Here is a 19,482-nt window from a genome sequence, read left to right as displayed (position 1 = left end):
ACCCAGAGTTATTGTGGTCATTAAATGAAACAGTATTTGTGTAAACACTTTATGAATTAAAGTGCTGAGTGCTTTAAAAGGTTTAGTTTGACTCTGTTTTTCTTTACCTTTCCCAGGAGATACTTCATGTTAGGGGACCAGGATGGCAACAGTGAAACAGGTTGCTCCTTTACAGAACTCTTCCTTTATACATATTTCTGTCCTGCTGGAAGAGATGAGTTTTTAGATGACTGAAGTGATGGCACCAGGAATAATTTCCTTCAGCAAATGGGCAGGTGTTTAAATCATCAGGCTAAATGAATAATAAACCATTTAGATCTATAATCAAGGATAATAATAAACCCTTGGGTCAGTAACACACTTCATAAGCTTACAGAGTGCTTTTAATATACTATCTTGTTTTATTTTTCAGACATGTGAGATAGGCACTATTATCATCCCTGTTTTACAGATGAAGAAGTTGGAAGTTCACTGGCTTGCACCTGGTTACATGGCCTTTAAATGTTAAACCTGACCCTTAACTCATATTCTTTCCAGTATACCAAAGCTGCCTCTTTGTGTTCTGAAGGCAGAAAGCAGCTGACCATATTTCTAGAGGGCCTGTCTGGGGACCAAGAGAGAACCTCAGTTGGAGCCCAAGGCAATTCTCTGTTTGTGTTGCCAGGCCTTGTACCTCATCGCCACCAATGGGACCCCGGAGCTTCAGAACCCAGAGAAGCTGTCAGCTATCTTCCGAGACTTTCTGAACCGCTGTCTTGAAATGGATGTGGAGAAGAGAGGTTCAGCTAAAGAGCTGTTGCAGGTAACTGTCCCTATGCAGGGAAGCACCTAATTCGAGAAATCACTAAACCAAGGCTTTTTTTGCTTCATTTTTGTCTGTGAGGTACTGGCTGTTATAGAACTAAGCTTCTGTCCTAGCACATCCCATGCTCAATTTGTATTCCTAGTTCCCTCATCTTTATCCTTGGGCCTTTGCTCATGTTATTCCCTTAGGCTCTTCTTCAGCCTATTAAAACTCTGTACATTCTCCTAGGCTGTATCTTATAGAGTTACTTTCTGAGCTCCTGTTGAGCTTTGCTTGTATCTTCCTCCGGTGCCTGTTTTGTTCTGCCTGAATTAGTCTGGCAGAGTTTGAGTGAGTCTTAATGAGAAGAAACTCTTTGATGTTCAAATCTTATACAAGTTATATTTTACTGGGATAAGCTCAAAAGATAGATTTTCAGTATATCAGAGGGCATTAGTTTAGAGGATAGTTAGTGCAGCTTTTCAAGTCTTCCCAGTTTCTTCATTGGAAACCCTCTCAGATGGTGGGGATGATAGTCTGCTTGTTTGTTTGTTTGTTTGTTTGTTTATAAAATTTTTGGCTGCACCACGCAGCACGCAGGATCTTAGTTCCCTGACCAGGGATTGAACCCACGCCCCCTGCAGTGGAAGTGCAGAGTCTTAACCACTGGACTGCCAGGGAAGTCCCATATAGTCTGCTTGTTTGGAGTAAGATCCTCCCAGGCTGTGGGGAACCTGGAGCTGGGGGTTTACCAAGCCTTTTATATTCCACCAGCTTAATCCTGAAATTACAGCATAATTATTTCATATGGTTGTAAAAACTGCTTTTAGCTGACCACATTATTTAACATTTATGTCTCGGGTACAATTTCTCATGCCTAGTGTTATTTTACTACAGTGCCAACTGGTGCTTTAATAAGTATCACATGCAACTTAATGACAGTGATTAATTTGTAGGCTTTCATAGTCAGTTACTTTTGTATTATGAGGACGAAGAGCAACTGGTCAGGGCAGGGCAGGACCTACCATACTGTACTGCATTAAAGTTAGTTATGAACAATTCTGTCTTTCTTACTAGATTATAACTTCTATCTTATTAATCTCTTGTCTCCTCTTATACCTGAGACCTGACTCAAAATAGGTATTCAGTGGGAGAAAACATTTGCGAGTGATATGACTGATAAAGGGTTAATATCCAAACTATATAAACAGCTCATACAACTCAGCAAAAAACCCCCAAACAACCCAGTTAAAAAATGGGCAGAAGACCTGAATAGACATTTCTCCAAAGAGGAAATGCAGATGGTCAACAGGCACATGAAAAGATGCTCAACATAGCTAAGCATCAGGGAAATGCAAATCAAAACCACAATGAGTTATCACCTCATATCTGTCAGAATGGCCATCATCAAAAAGAACACAAATAATAAATGCTGGAGAGGGTATGGAGAAAAGGGAGCCCTCCTACATTCTTGGTAGGAATGTATATTGGTGCAGCCAATATGGAAAACAGTATGGAATTTTCTTAAAAAACTCAAAATAGAACTACCATATGACCCAGTGGTTCCACTCCTGGGTATATATATGAAAGAAACAAAAGCACTAATTTGACAAGATACATGCAGCCCAATATTCACAGCAGCATTATTTACAATTGCCAAGATATGGAAGCAACCTAAGTGTCCATCAACAGATGCATGGATAAAGAATATTCCATACAGTGGAATACTACTCAGCCATAAAAAGAATGAAATCTTGCCATTTATAACAACATGGATGGATTTGGAGGATACTATGCTAAGTGAAGTAAGTCAGAGAAAAATACCATATGCTAACACGTATATACAGAATCTAAGAAAAACATGGTTCTGAAGAACCTAGGGGCAGGACAGGAATAAAGATGCAGACAGAGAATGGACTTGAGGACACAGGGGAGGGGAAGGGTAAGCTGGGACGAAGTGAGAGAGTAGCATGGACGTATATACACTACCAAATATAAAATAGATAGCTAGTGGGAAGCAGCTGCGTCGCACAGGGAGATCAGCTCGGTGCTTTGTGTCCACCTAGAGGGGTGGCATAGGGAGGGTGGGAGGGAGACGCAAGAGGGAGGGGATATGGGGATATATGTATATGTATAGCTGATTCATTTTGTTATACAGCAGAAATTAACACACCATTGTAAAGCAATTATACTCCAATAAAGATGTTAAAAAAAAATTGTGGGGCCTCCCTGGTGGTGCAGTGGTTGGGAGTCCGCCTGCCGATGCAGGAGACACGGGTTCGTGCCCCGGTCCGGGAAGATCCCACATGCCGCGGAGCGGCTGGGCCCGTGAGCCATGGCCGCTGAGCCTGCATGTCCGGAGCCTGTGCTCCGCAACGGGAGAGGCCACAACAGTGAGAGGCCCGCGTACCGCAAAAAAAAAAATTGTGAATCACTATATTGTACACCTGTAATTTATATAACATTGTACATCAGCTACACTTCAGTAAAATATAGGTATTCAGAAAATACTTGTTGAATTAAATGGGATTGCTTAAACCTTCATTGAAATGTTACCCTCTGGAATATATTTAGCACCTCTTTGTTATCAGAGTAACTGACTACAGAGCACTGGTCTATTAGATATGAGATCTGAGTTCTGCCAAGTGTAACCCATTAGTTTCTAGCATCCTTTGGGAATAAAACCTCCTTATAACAGGCAGTATAATATAGGATCCTTTGCCTTCTATATGAGGTTTGTTCTGGAAACCCTAAGCTTTGGGAAATGTGCAAATGCTATTCTAAGCCTCAAGATGATATTGTTAATTAGGTCTTAAAATATAGTTATTGAAAGATGAATGCCTTCTAGAGTTTCCTTCCTGATTAACTACTAATAAATAGATTATGTTGAATTTTTACCACATTCTAGGCACTAAGCACTTTATATATTTTTTCATCTATTCTTTTTAATAACCTTGTGAGTTAATAGATTCTTGTTTTCCCATTTCTACAGGTGAGGCAACTGAGGTTTCAAGTGTTCAGTAACTTTTCCATGATTATGTAGCTGATAAGCAGTGGATCCAGGATGTCAACCTATGTCTGTTTGGCTCTCAAGTGTGTATGCTCTTGGCCACTGCTTGGCTCAGAGTGTTAAAACTTGAAAGACCTTAGGGCTTATCTCATCTGCTTTGTTCATTACACAGAGAAGGAAATTGAGGCCTCCCAGTTGGGTGCTGGATCATGCTGCTTTCTCAGCTCAGAGGGGAGTTGTATAAACATGTGATCTGAGAACACTGACTCTTTCATTTGTTACTGTACATTGTAAATATTCAAAACCGTGACTTTCAGAGTCTTAAATCATGCAAGCTTCACATCTTTGTCTCCTGTGAAAACACATATATGGACAGAAATACATAGGGTTTTATGTTTGAATTCGTATCTTCATGATTTAGCCAAGATCTTTTATTCCTTTTGTAGTAATAGTAACTTCTTGCTCTCAGTACCTCTTTATATCCTATCTCTGTCCAAAAAGAAGTTGAAGCACTTCCAGCAAAGAATATGTGTAAATATGTCTATATGTGTGTGTATATACATATACAATGTGATTAATAAAGAGACTTATGAGGATGGCAGAAGAATCAAATATGCTAATCATTTGAGTTAAATAGTTTTGTTTAAACATCAGATTTGGTTCTTAGTTTCCTGGTAGCGAGGACAGAAAAGGAAATATGTTAGTTCCTATGTTTCTTATCAAATGGAAGAAACATCCTACATCCTCAAGACACAAAGCTTTTTCACTAGTAAATGTAAGAAAAGTCATTTATAGTTAAGAGGCTCTGAGTTACATAAAGATTCGCTTTCCATAATGTTTTTTACTGAAAACATAAAAATAGGTTTCATGTGGTGTTTTCTCCAAAACGGTCTTCTTTAATAGTTGTGAGTGTGGCCCAAAATACAGCCCAGTGAAAGTGGTTTGGGAAGGAACCAAGCCATTGAAGTCCTTCCTGGGTTAATTAGCCTTACTAGATTCAAGGATAGAACAACAAATTGCTAGATCAATGCTCCTGAAATGCAGTATCGCAATGTACCATTGGGTCATGATCAATTAATAACCTTCCCTCTGAGCTGATTATCACCATAGTTTGGTCTAACCTAATATAAAATAGAATCACACAATATGAACTCTCTTGTGTCTGGCTTCTTTCATGCAACATAATGTCTGTGGGATTCATCCTGTTGTTAGTGTATCAATTATTTATTCTTTCTTGTTGCTCTGTAATTTTTGTGTGGTATTATATAAATATAATATTATTCATTCTTCCATTATCTTGGACATTTGGGTTCTTTTCAGTTATGATTGTAATAAGTAAAGCTGCTATGAGCATTTTTGTTTGTGTCTTCTGGTGGATTCACAAGCTCATTTCCCTTGGAAGTGGAATCTAGAAGTGGAATTGCTGGGATATAGGATAGATGTGTATTTAGCTGTAGGTAGATACTGCCAAACAGTTCTCCAAAATGATATGTTATCTTTTAAAGATATGCTTCAATTTGGGGATGATGATCTGAAGCTCTCCAGGCAGCACCTTGTGCAAACATGGATGCCCTTATCATCTTGTAATGGTTGCTGAGGAAGAATGGTAAATTGTCATGTGTCTTTTGTTCTTTTTCTCCTCTTTAGCATCAGTTCCTGAAGATTGCCAAGCCCCTCTCCAGCCTCACTCCACTGATTGCTGCAGCAAAGGAGGCAACCAAGAACAATCACTAAAACCACGTCACCCCAGCCTCATTGTGCCACGCCTTCTGTGAAATAAATGCTCATTTCGGAAATTCCAGCCCCTGATGCTCTTCCTTGTCTTGCTCCTCCCCTTTCCTGATCTAGTGCTCTCAAGACTTTGATCCTTGAAAACCGTGTGTCCAGCATCGAAGAGAACTGCAGTTGACTAATCGGATGATGGCCATTTTAAAATAAGGAATTTGCTCCCAATCTGTGGATGTGAGGGTGGTTTATGATCAAGGGCTTATATGAATAAACCCTTGGACTCCTGTTTCTACATAGCAAAATCCTTCTCCACCCATCAGTTCTTGACTGTATAAATTTTTGGCTTTATAACATTATCAATTTGCAGTCGGTTGAGATTTTTCTTTAGTGCTTGCTTTTCTATTTCAAAACTGCCCAAACACACTATTGTACTTGAAAATTGGAATAACTTGAGAAATGCCATGGAGGTTGATATTCTTCCAGGGATATGAAATGGCTCTTTTTTTCTGGACCATGACTTTGGCACAGCTGATCCTGATATGGGAGGGAGAGCTACCACATTTTTTTTTGTGTATGCTTCTAGCAGCTGTTTGGGAGGATCTTGACCCAATAGTGTTCCCCACGCTATTTCTTGTGAAATGGTCTTGGCTATGTAGCAGCTTTTGACTCCCTAAATCCCCCTAGGCTGCTGCCCTCATTCTGTCCTTGTTTAGAACGTTGAGAGGTTTCCTAGAGCACATGCTGGGTGAGAGCAGTGTGAAAAGTCAGGAAAAAAAATTTAGCTGCTTTTAGAACAAGGCTGGGCATCAGCACCTGTCCAGCTATACCTATGTGATGTTTCAAGAACTCAGCCTCTTCTTCCATCAGCAATAAGGAGCTAAAAGATTAACTCAGATCTTCTGATGGCCTGAATCTTTGGGTCAAAGGGAACGATCTCCAAATCTGAGGCTACGTGTTAGTTTTGGATGGATTTGTTGGCCTGAGATGATAGTCTGCCAGCTGTGAGGGGACCCTGTTTTTACAATGCATGGCCAAGCTCTCTGCAAATGGAAATGCCTGCACTGGGTGTTGGGGATGTTTGCTACCTCCTGCTATCTTTGTGGTTTTGGTCCTCCCATTATGGTAGGACCCCTGGCCAGCATTATGGCTTGTCATGTCAGCCCCAATGGCTACCTTGTCATGCTCTGAGGTACTACTGCCTCTGCAGCACAAGTTTTATTTCCTTCAATAAAAGGAGATGAAGATATTCTACTTGGAGTATGCCTTTCTTTGTTTCTTTCTTTCCTTCTCCCCTTCCTTTCTTTTCTAATTTTTTATTTTGATATTTTGAAAGTTAAGGGGAAAAAAAATTTTTTTTTCTTCCAGAATCATTTGAGATTAAGTTGCAGATAAGCTGCCCCTTTACCACTATATACTTCAATGTGTATTCTTTATTCTTAACACTTTAAAGTATAATTTAATTAAGAGAAATGGGCCAAAAATGTTCATATATTATAAGGTATTAGCTTAGGTAGTTGTGGAGGGTGAGAAGTCCCATGATCTGCATCTGCAAGTGGGAGACCCATGAAAGCCAGTGGTGTAGTTTGAAGGCCAGACAGCCAGAGAACCATGGTGTAGATTCTAGTCCAAGTCTGATGCCTGAAAACCAAGAGCACTGAGGGTAGGAGAAGATCAATATCCCAGTTGTATAGTCAGACAGAGATCAATGTCCCAGCTGTATAGTCAGAGAGCAGCCTTCCTCTCCCGTTTTGTTCCATTCAGGCCATCAACTAATTGGATGATGCCCACACTGGGGGGGCCATCTGCTTTATTCAGTCCATCAATTCAAATGCTAAACTCTTCTGGATACACCCTCAAAGACACACCCAGAAATAACATTTAACCAGATAATGGGCTTCCCAGACAAGTTGACAGAACTAACCATCACACTCCCCATCCCCACCTCCAAGTGAAGGAGGTAACTCCAGCGAGGACTGAGTGAGCCAACAACTCTTATAAAGCTATGTGGTTATGGCTTTTAGATTAAGGGGTCAAAAGTGATGATTGGTGACCCCCGATATTATGAAAAAAAATACACAGGCACAGGAGAACCTCCATGCAGTTACTGAAAGGACAAGTACAATTGGATTGCTTATGTATAAGGTAGAAGGAATGTTAGATGATGGTATGGCCCATCAGAAGACAGGAATGATGAAGACCCAAAGATTGTACCTCCTTACTTTGAGATTGCAGAAGTAAACTGGTTAGTCTGATGAGGGCTGAGGAATTGTTAGTTAATTACCCCTCTGGAATCTTAGAGTTATCTGATTGGTTGGGTTTTAAAACCCCAGTGTTGGCTGTCCTGTGAACTTTCCAACACTCAGTTTAAGCATTAGAGGGATGACTGTTTATGAAACCGAACAGGACCCTGTGGGGCCCACCTGGGCACAAAAGCAGTTCCATGTCCCCTCCTTTCTTATTTGCAGGATCAAGGCTTCAGCCTTGTAGACCTTACTGAGTTCCAAAGAGCAGATTAAACAGTTTCTAATCAGTGAAGTAAGGAAATGCAGAAACAAAGGAGGAATAATCAAGAAACTGTAGTGCAGGACTTCCTTGGTGGTCCAGTGGTTAAGACTCCACACGTCTAATGCAGGGGGTGTGGGTTTGATCCCTGGCTGGGAAACTAAGATCCCACATGCTGTGCAGTACAGCCAAAAAAACAAGAAACTGTAATGTAGCCATTAAAGCAGGATCTTGGTTCCTCCTCAAGAGATATACGTAACAACATCTTTGAGTTCTTCTGCAGAAACTAAGGCCCCCATGCAGGTGGAGGATGGTACAGGCTGAGCGCAAGATTCCTGGAACATCAACCTGTTACCTCACCACCAACCAATCAGAAGAAGTCACACAACCCTTCAGCCCTCACCCCAAATTTTGCCTGTAAAAACTTTTCTCCAGAAACCATTGGGGAGTTCACGGTTTTTGAGCACGAGCCACCCGTTCTCCTTGCTTGGCTCTGCAATAAGCCTGTCTCTGCTCCAGACTCTCGTGTTTCCGTTTGTTTGGCCTTACTGTGTATCTGACACTCAAACTTTTGTTTGGTAACATTTACTACTGGTATATCTAGACATCCACTCAGATAATGGAATATTCTTCAGGTCCATGCAGCTTAACCGCATATTTCCATGCCTTTCCTTGCCTGCAGAGTGTGGAAACAGAACTCTGAAACTCTCTACTCGTAGACAATCACTGCTTGTCTAATTCTATATGAGTACTGAACACATCTGTCCCCTATGTGTTAGTTTTCTATTACTGCATAACAAATTTCCACAAACATCGTGGCTTAAAACAACACAAACTGTCTCACAGTTTCTATAGGTCAGAAGCTGGAGCATGATGTGGCTGTTTTACCGAATCAGGTCCATCTGGTTGTCGCTCGAAAATCAATACTCGAGAGAAAGAGACAGATGTTGGTAGAAAGGAAAGTTGCTTTTAATCAGAATGCCAGCAATCCGGGGAGCTGGTGGATTCATTGTTCCCCCAAAACCATCTCCAAAGACTCTGCTCAGCCGTGAAAGTGTTTTAAGGGAAAAAGGGACATAATCTCAGTTAATCGTTAAGATGGAGGTCAGAGTCGTTGCCATCCCACACTGTGCAGGCTTGTGTGCTGGCTTGTTGACTTCGCGTGATTTTTCTTTAGATGCTATCTTGTTCACAGAGTTTGTTCACGATATTACTGAAGGGGAACCTAGGGAAGAGATCTGGTCATCTGTTAATTACTTCATTTCTACTTCTTCGATCTACAGAAAGAACCAAGAGATTAGACAAGGTATTGTGTGATCAAAAGATTTGAAAGGTGTGCTAGGGCCAGGGATGAGTAGAGCATGGGGGTGCCTGGTTTAAGGTTAGTGACAAGACAAAAGGGTGCCTCCTGCAGAGAGCTTTTTCCTGCAAAGAGCTCTTTCCTGCCAAAAGCTGCTTACAAATCCCCGCTTGTCAGAACATCGTTCCATTTCTATGGGACTATGAGTGAAGGTCGGTCTTCTGTAACTTCTTCACGCTGAAACAGGGCGTCATGTTCTTAGAGTGGAAGATGTTGACGTGGGTCTGTACCATCTCTTTGCTGACCATTGTAGTTGCTCATTTACATAGAAAGGCAGAACAAGCTAAATTATTTTGATGCCCACAAGGATATAGATTATTATGAGCAATAGTGTTAATCCCATTCTCTTAAGGCCAGTTCTTGGAATTGTGCTAGCCATAGGTTCAATATTGCTCAAGATGGAGCAGTTCATGTCATGGCTGCAGTCTGATCATCGTGCAGTTAGCTTTTTCCCTCTGGTGGCAGTTACAGTGTCTGTAAAACAACTCAGCAATGTGCATCAGACACTGAGTCTGTGATTCTATTGTCCTAATCATTAGCTGCTTGAGCCTACTCTTTTGTGACTCAGGAAGGCCTGGAGACTTCAGCTTTTCTATAAAGAAGAGGCAGGAGACATAGAGGGGATTTGTACTTGGGAGGGGGGTGCAGGGTTCTGCTCGGTTCCAGCTGGCTTTTCTGTTCAAGATCTCATCAGGCTGAAAGTCCAGGTGTTAGCCAGGGCTGTAGTTCATGTGGGGCTTGGAGTCATCTTCCAGGCTCACTGGTTGTTGGTAGAATTCATTTCCTTGTAGTTGTAGGACTGAGGTCCTCATTTTCTTTTCTTTTCTTTTTTAAAAATTTATTTATTTTGGCTGTGTTGGGTCTTCATTGCTACATGCAGGCTTTCTCTAGTTGTAGCGAGCAGGGGCTACTCTTTGTTGCAGTGCATGGGCTTCTCACTGCTGTGGCTTCTCTTGTTGGGGAGCAGGGGCTCTAGGCACATGGGCTTCAGTAGTTGTGGCACACGGGCTCAGTAGTTGTGGCTTGCAGGCTCAGTAGTTGTGGCACGTGGGCTTAGTTGCTCCGTGGCATATAGGATCTTCCCGGACCAGGGCTCGAACCCACATCCCCTGCATTGGCAGGCGGCTTCTTAACCACTGCGCCACCAGAGAAGTTCCTGAGGTGCTCATTTTCTTGCTGTCAGCGGGGGACCCAGCTCCTAGAGGCTGCCTGAAGTTTCTTGCCACATGGCCCCCATAGGCAGTTCATAAAATGAATGTTTGCTTTCTTCTATACCAGCTAGAACATAGCTCTTTGACATCCACTTTGGCAACTAGCCAGAGAAAACTGCTTTTAAAGGGCTTACATGATTAGGTCAGCCTTATTTAGATAATCACCCTATCTTAAAGTCAACTGATTTGGGAACTTAATTACATCTGCAAAATCCCTTCACTGTAGTACCTATATTACTGTATGTATTGAACAACTGGGAAAAGGTACACGTATACCAAAGGCAGGGAATATTGGGGGGCTGTCTTAGTCTGTTTGGGCTGCTATAACAAAATACCACAGACTGGGTAGCTTATAAACAACAGAAATTTATTTCTCAGTTCTGGAGGCTAGGAAGTCTAAGATCATGGTGTCAGTATGGTCAGGTCCTGGTGAAGGCCCTCTTCTAGGTTGCAGACTGCCAATTTCTCTCTGTGTCCTCACATAGTGGAAGGGACTAGGGAGCTCTATGGGGTCTCTTTTATAAGAGCACTAATCACATTCATCAGGGCTCCACCTTCGTGACCTAAGCACCTCCAGAGGGCCCACCTCCTAATACCATCACATTGGGCATTAGGATTCCAACATGAATTTGGGGGAGAGGGACACATTCAGACCGTAGAAGGGCCATCTTAGAATTCTGCCCAGCAAACCCTGCAAGGGTCTATATGCTCTCAGCCATCTGTTAGGGACCCAGCAGTTAGGGGATGGGGAAATAACTGGAGTAGTACATGGACCTGAACCTAGATGTTCCTTTCTACACCTCTGCACTTTTTCCTAAACCTGATTCTCTTTGGTAGTTGGAAAGTCTGCACAATACCCTGTACTAAGAGTGAGCAGATCCAACCTGAAGGCACTGCTACGCCATGAGGCTGGGTAGTGGCGGCCCATCCAACTGAGGTCACAGTAATATCTTTATCCTGCATTTGATATTATTGTAAACCTTGCCACCTAGCATTGTGCTAGGTGTCCTCACCTCTGGGTGTAACTAAATGCAGTCCAACTCCTATGGGACCATGGAGCAAGGAGATTGGTGGTGATGGGGCTACTCCTGGGTTCCTGTTAAGGTGATTATGTTGGGCCAGTTATAGATGTTTTCAGAAGAAGCCTCTCACCAGAAATAAGGGAATACCTGAAACCATGGGAGGCATTTGGAGGAAGTACATACTATCTTATACTTGGATCCCTTCCGGAGGATTGTCACCCAGCCCACCCCATTCTTCCGTGCATCACTTATTGACAGTGGCTCCTTTGCTAATCTGTCACAATGCTGAATCAGTCATCAGTTACTGGATGCAGCAAAGGGAGCTTGAAGCACTCCAGTGTTTCCTGACACTTATCTACTCCCAGTTTCCTATGTTACTCCATTGAATTATACTACTCACTCCCTGTCTATGAAATTGACTGTGAACAATGGACACTTAAGTTCCATGTTTAGTTCTTTTCCTACCTCCTGGGATGACAAGATTCTTGGTGATTGGGAAAGACTTGGGAGCAATCCTACAGGTCTTGGTTAGTTTTTATTCAAGCCCTGTAACTATGAATGTTAACTTTAACTACACACAATGTACACGCGTACACACAAAAACACACAACGATGGACGGCATAATATGCCCTTCCTAGGCTGTTTTCCTGTGTGGTCAAATGGCTGTCACCTGTTTCCCTCCATGAACCATGACCTAGAACCTGAGGTGATAACACAGCTGTTTCATGTTTTCTGTGATTCTCAGGCCCATAGCCACCACCTGGCTGAGATGTAAAGGAGAAAACTTCCCAGTTGGCAGTGGCGGGGAGGGCTAGGAGACATGACGTAGTCGTACTCCTGGTTGGGGGAAATTGTGGCTGAAGACAGTAGGAAATCTGCCAGTTATGCTATAGCTTAACTCTAGTCCTAGAGCCTCTTAACTAGAGACCATTCTAGTCACTGGGTGGATTAGCCCGGACTCCTTAGCCAGGATGATTTTATTTATTATTATTTTAACCAGGTGGATTTAGATCACAGAACTGATCTTCATAATCTTATAGCCAAAGGGCTGTCTGTGCCCTAATCAACACATCCTGCTTTTATGGATCATGATTAGTGGCAAGTAGAATAATCTGTATTCTGCATACGGGGAAAGGCACGATAGTTATCCAATGTACCCCAGTCAGAACTCCGGTACCTCATTTCTTGTCTGAGTCTAAGCTCCCTTAGCCCCTGATTTAGGAAAGGACTATTCATGGCTTTCCTTTTTCCAGAGATTTTCAAAGTGTGGTACCTGCACCAGCAACATTAGCGTTATCTGAGAACTCCTGCAAATTCTCAGAGACCTCCGTGGATCTGCATTCTGCAGATGAGGCCTCAAGGTGATTCCAACAGCCCCACTTTGAGAACCACTGCCCTAGTCACTGTAGTAACCATTCTCCAGGGTTGCCTATAGATTGAAATGGTGTATATGACAGATGGAATGGGGTATAATGCATAGAGGCCACACCGAGATTGGAGGTGGTGGAGAAATAAGGGCTGACTTTCCCAAGATTCTCTGCAGGCTGGCCTCCTAGAAAAGACATGGCTTTTGAGCTCCATGGGAACTAGCTACATTTGAATGCTTAAGGAAATCAATTCTACTGGAATGCTTGTCTGCCATATCAAGACATGTCCTTTTGCCCCTCGTCAGGAAACAGCCTGTGCACTCCTACCTGATGTATGATAAAGTGGTGAATGGGGCTAGAAGCCATGGTTCTGCCATGTCATGCATCTATTGGATCACAACCCTTGTCAGGCAGCCACTCTATGGTTTTAAATCTCTTCCTTTGTGAAGAAACAACCTTCCTTATTGGCAGTGAGAGAGGAGGGAGTTGATTAGGAGACACTGTACAGCCATATTCATGCCAGGACCAGGATCCCTTTCATCCCTGTGTGCTGACTCCAAATTGCAGTGAGCAACAGGGGACTTCCAAACCTGCTGTTGGTTTCCTCCTATAAATCCTATTCTAAAGGCCTGGTGTGTGTGCTGTCTGGTCATCTGACTTTGTTTGCTCTATGTTATTCAGTTGTATGAATGTGCAGATATTATTTATTCGTTCTTCTGTTGAGCACGTAAGTTAGCTGCTATTTGGGGCTATGACAAGTAATGCTGCTGTGAACAGTGTTGTATATTTATCCTGGTGCCCACAAGCACACATTTATCTAGAAGATACCCTAGGTGTGGAATTATTAGATCACAGGGCATGTATCTCTTCAATTATTTTAAGATAATGCCTAAGAGTTTTACAAAGAAGTTGTACCACTCTAATCTCCCACCAGTGTTGGAGTTCATACACATTGCTCAACCTTTTTCACATTGCTGAGTCAGTCCTTGCTAACATTTGATATTGTCAGACTATTTCATCATAACCAATCTGGTGTGTGTACTGCAGTATTTCATATAGCTTTTACTCTTTTGTGAAGTGCCTTTTCAAATCTTTTCCTCATTTTTTTCTACTTTGTCATCTTTTAAATATTTTATTTGTTGAAATTTTTTGTATATTCTGGATAATTATTCTTTTTATATTTGTGTTATAAAATACTCTTATTTTGTTGTTTGTATTTAAAATTAAACTCTTTATTTTGAGATAATTGTAGTCACATGAAATGTAAGAAATAATACAGAGGTATTCCACACACTCTTTATCCAGTGTCCTCCACTGGTAATGCCTTGCAAAACTATAGAACAATATCACAACCAAAATGTTGACATCGATATAATGAAAATGCAGACATTTCTATTACCACATATTACTTTTATAGCCACATCTACTTCCCTCCTGCCTCATACCTCTTTATTATAATTTCTTTCTTTCTGCTGGCTTTGTTTGCTCTATGTTATGGTTTATTTTGCTCTTCTTTTTCTAGGTTCTTGAGATGGGAGTTTAGATTATTGATTTGAGACTTCCTCTTTTCTAATTTATGCATTTAGTGCCATAAATTTCCCTCTCAACGCAGCCTTAGGTGTGTCCCACAATTTTTTGTGTTGTATTTTCACTTTCATTCAGTTCAGTGTGTTTTAAAAATTTACCTTGAGATTTGTTCTTTGACCCATAGATTATTTAGAAGTATGTGGTTTAGTTTGTAAATATTTGTAGATTTTTATGTTATCCTTCTGTTATGACTTCCAGTTTGATTCCAGTGGATCAGACAAAACACTGTGTATGATTTAAACCCTTTTAAATTTGTTGAGGTTTGTTTTCAAGCACAGAATATGGTCTATGTTATTATATGTTCTATACACACTTGAAAAGGATGCATATTCTGATGCTCTTGGGTGGAGTATTCTATAAATATCCATTAGATCCTGTTGGTTGATGTTGTTGTTGAATTCTACATATTCGCTGATTCTCAGTCTAATTGTCCTATCAATTGTTGTGAGTTGGGTGTTGAAGACTTCAACTGTTATTGTGGATCTGTCCATTTCTCTTTTAGTTCTATCAATTTTTCATTCACATATTTTGTAATTTTGTTGTCTGCTGCAAATACATATTTAGAATTGCTATATCTTCTTTGTGGATTGACCTTTTTATCATTATATAATGTCCTTCTCTGTTTCTAGTAATTATCTTTGCTCTGAAATATAATTTATCTGGTATGAATGTAGCCTCTTCTGCTTTCCTTTGATTCATGATAAAACTTTTTCCATGCATTTACTTTGATCCAGCCTATATTATTATATTTGAAGTGAGCTTATTGAAGACAGCATATAGCTGGCTCATGAGTCCTATTCTGCACCTTATACCAGAAAGGTCATACAAAAATCAGGTCATGTGTCCTGCTTTTTATTTATTTATATTTATATCCTGCCTTTTCCATAAATAATTTAAGAAAACCTGCAAACAGAACATTTTCAGTGAAACAATAAGAAAAAAATACAAGCAGAAAATCAGGACCAAAAAAAAGATGAACACAAATATGTTGACCACAGGGGCTAAAGTATTGCTATACTTGAGCTAAAGTATACTTGATACTTGACTTCCTGGAAGTCAAGTAACAAGGTAATTTAGGTAATTCTCATTATCAGAAAAGAGAGAGAGCTTCCCAGTTACCAGAGACTCTAGACCAGCACTGTCCATTGAACTTTCTGCAATAATGAATTCTATAACTGTATTGTCTAGTATGGTAGCCACCAGCCACACGCAGCTATTAAACACTTGAAATTTGGTTAGTGACTAAGGAACTGACTTTTACATTTTATTTAACTTGTATTAATTAAAACTTAAATAGCCATAGGTGACTAGTAGCCACTTAACTGAACCACATAGGTCTAAGGAAACAAAGTAGCACAGTGTAATTGGAGTCAAATGGGCTGGGTTAATTTTTGGCTCTGTCAGAGGTATGTGTGACTGTGGAGAAGCTACTTAATCTTTCTGAGCCTCAGTTTCTAGACCTGTGAAATGAGTACAATTATAGTATTTAACTCTAAGACCCTGAGGAAATAAAACGTGTGCAAGCATTTAACACGATCCCTGTCACACAGCAAATGCAGTCCTATTTTATAATGCTTGGAATTACCTGGTCTGTCAGGAGACTTTATGCCTCGTACTCTTTTATTGGCACTAAATTGAAGGTTTTATAGAAGAACCAACAACTAGGAGTCTAAGTTGTGCTTGAGCCTGTTAGCCAGTAACTGGTTTTGGTCCACAGAATCAAAGGCCAATCAACATTGATAAAAACCTGTATCCACTTGAGGCTGCTTGAGGATATTCTGTTCAAAAGCATGGACCTCTTTTTCTTTCTTGCCAAGCTGCTAAGGGATTAAGCCCTAATGTTAGTATTTAGTATCTCTTTCAGACTTGTAGTTCAATATTTCTTTATTATGGGTATATTAAAAGCAAAATGTTAATTTCAGTGACCTTCCACTTAAAAGGAGATTCATTCCTTTTAATAAGGACATTTGTTACAACAGGCATGCCGTATATATTTAGCAGCAATAAGGCCCAAACTTTGGGGTTCATACATTGCTGCACAGTTGACTAGAATCTGCATCAAGCCCCAGCATGCTGCCAAGAAAGAGAAATCAGAGGCTGGCACTCAGCTGACGAGGTGACATTTATCTATAGGTCTCAAATTTATCTCTTTCTTTGTGTCAATTTTATCATTGTTCAGATTTAGGTAACTGGTACTTAAAACAACCCCTGACTCATCCTTCATTCCAAGCAGTGAGCAATAAAATTGCTTTTACAGTAATTAGAAAACAAAAAGTTGAGATAGATATTGACTAGACTTTAGGATGCAGGCAAAGTTAGGAATTTGCTGTGTTTTTATACTACTACTAGCTTCTTATATTTTGCTGAGAAACCTCTCCTATATGCAAAGGCCTAGGTGACCATGTGCCATCCTAGATGTTTAAATAGCATACAGCTTTGTGTGTGTGTTTGTGTGTGTGTGTGAGAGAGAGAGAGAGAGAGAGAGAGAGACAGAGAGAGAGACAGAGAGGGAGAATATACATTTGCAAAGTATTTGAATTAGACTTTATGGTCCATAGCAAACTACAATTTCTCTTATGTCATTTTAAGCAGAATTTTCCCTTAGATGATAGTGTAACAATGATCACTAGAAAAAACCATCTCAGGTCATCTTGCTCCTTGTGGAAGCTATTGGACTAAGAATCTATATTCTACAGAAGGAAAGTAGAGTTTTGAAGAAATGACTAACAAACTTTCAGTTTGTAGTTTTGAGTCTTCAAAAAAAACCTAAGTTCTTCCAACACAGTCTTGTTTGAGTTCATCATACTTTTTGTCTAGGATCAGATAGGGCCCACCACACTTAAAACAATATTTATTACAAATTAATTAGATTAATGAGTTTACAAAATTGAGTCCCTTTTGTTGGGACAATAAAGCTGGGAAAATAACCTTCCTAGATATCAATGGGAAATCTGTGGTTTCTTACTTTCATGTCCCCAAGTCAACTTTCATTACTGATTTTTAACAGGCAAGTTAAAAGTTAAAGCCTCCCACAGAGATTAATTGAATACTTGTGTTCTTTGAAATAATAATGTGATAATTAGACTTATTTGATAAGCTCTTTGGTAGCCTTTTCTATATTCTGTATTGCATGCTTTAGTTTTATGCTTCTGCTTTGAAACCAAGAGTGATAGGATCAGGTCTGTATTTGCCCTAACATGGGACCAACCTCTACAGCTTGTTTCATTCTCTGTTGATAAGAGGAAAAGGTGTCTAAAGAAAAAGTCAGAATGAAGTTTCAGAAAATCTTCATATCATAAAAGATCGCTTAATCCCTTGATTGCTACCTAATCTCAGTGGGTGCAATCATTTGGAGGGACATATGGGACAAGAGGAAGAAGTATTTAACCGAGTCTGGTGGTGAGGAATGGGTGGTGATGATCAAAGAAGGCTTCCTGAGCTGAGTTTTCCACCAACAAGAGGAGTTAACAGGTGAAAGTTGGGGGGTGGGAAGTGGGTCAGCCTGGCAGTAGGGACAACATGAAGAAAGATACACAATGGTGTAGGGGAGCAGTACAAGTGGTTTGGTTTTGCTGGAGTTTCAATATGAGTGGGGATGAAGGAGAGTAGGTGGAAGATGAAGCTGGAGAGAAAGGCAGGATCCAATTTAAGGAGCTTAAACTTTAACCTTAGGAATGAATTTTAACCGTGTTCAGGTTTGCATTTTAACAAGATCACTACCTGATCTTTGAAAGGTAGATTTTGTGAAAGATAAACTGGAAGCAGTGAGATTCTTTGGGAGTCTACTGTAGTAACTACCTTAACGCTTATCATAGATAGCAGTACTAAGCAGTTGATACCCAGGGAGATGATTAGGGGCCTAGTGGGCATTGAAATTAACAAGAGAATGACTAGGAGAAATGAATAGAAATGAATATTAATATATTCATATATTAATAAGGAAATATAATAAGCAGAATTTGGTTGGTATAAGGTGGGAGGGGGTTTGCAGAGGAAAAGGAGGAGTTAAGAATGAGGAGTAGGTTTCAGATCTTATTATTTAGCAATTTGGAGCCACAGGAGATGGAAAGATAATTTAGGTTACGGTTTACTGAGTTTGAGGTGTCTACAGCAGGACATTCAGATGAAGATGACCAGCAGGCAGTTGGAGACAAGAATCTAGAGCTCAGAAATGAGGTCAGAGCTAGAGAAATAGCTGTATGAATCAAAGATTAAACAAAGAAACAAGACTAAAACAGGTCTATTTTTGAAGCAGCTTGGGGAAAAAAAGGCAAGAAAAAATAGTAAAAAAAAAAAAAAGACAATCTATGAATAAGTGGGCTGGAAAATAATGCCTGAACTAAATGTTAACAAGAGTTAAGTTTATATTTATGTTATTTTTAGAAGAACAAAAACAAAACAAACAGGGTAAACCTTAAAAGACATTTAAAGCGTCGTGCTCGGAGCTAAGGTCGGGTGTCGGCTTTAGATTCAGTCTTAGTGTCTGACTGGGCATCTGGGGCCAGGCCCCTGGCCACGCCCACCCGCCCCTGCAGCCTTGGGCTCCTCCTTCTGCCTGGCCTCCATCTTGAGAGACGCCGGCTTCTCCAGCCTGAGTTCCAGGTTTAGGTCTGGGGCTGCGAAGTTACAGTAAGTACCGTGGCCAGTTCCGTGCTTCCCCCGTAAGCATCTCTAGAAAATGCTCTAATACATTAATACTCTCAAGTTGGCAGGCACACCTGAGGCCCTCTACCCAGTCAGTTCACCACGTCAGGTGAAGCTGTAGCTGCAAGCTGCCACTGTGACCCCTGCCCGAGGGACGACGCTGAAAACAAAGGGCTCCACCTGAGCCGGCCCCCAGTCCCCATTCGGCACAGCGGTACCAAGCCCCGCACCCCCTGGGCAGGCCCGGTGGCTCGGCTTATCTGGAA

General features: G+C 40.9%; 1 protein-coding gene across 2 annotated transcripts in view; it reads left to right on the top strand.

Moving 5' to 3' along the window:
- The window catches only part of PAK1 (p21 (RAC1) activated kinase 1), a 147,757-nt gene extending 140,978 nt beyond the window's left edge, over positions 1-6,779 (top strand). The window contains exons 14-15 of one of the 2 annotated variants that reach the window (XM_024749686.1): positions 665-802; positions 5,442-6,779. In XM_024749686.1, the coding sequence (XP_024605454.1) occupies positions 665-802; positions 5,442-5,528 (225 nt within the window). In that variant the 3' untranslated portion in view covers positions 5,529-6,779. Of the gene's footprint in view, positions 1-664; positions 803-3,776; positions 3,874-5,441 lie in introns of those variants that run through there. The other variant, XM_024749694.1, reaches the window with a different exon arrangement.
- Positions 6,780-19,482: the final 12,703 nt, after the last annotated feature.

Source organism: Neophocaena asiaeorientalis, unplaced genomic scaffold, assembly GCF_003031525.2.
Source record: "Neophocaena asiaeorientalis asiaeorientalis breed wild unplaced genomic scaffold, Neophocaena_asiaeorientalis_V1.1 scaffold363, whole genome shotgun sequence".
Lineage (NCBI taxonomy): Eukaryota > Metazoa > Chordata > Mammalia > Artiodactyla > Phocoenidae > Neophocaena > Neophocaena asiaeorientalis.
Note: the sequence above shows the minus strand (reverse complement) of the source record. Positions and strands in the feature narration are given on the sequence as shown.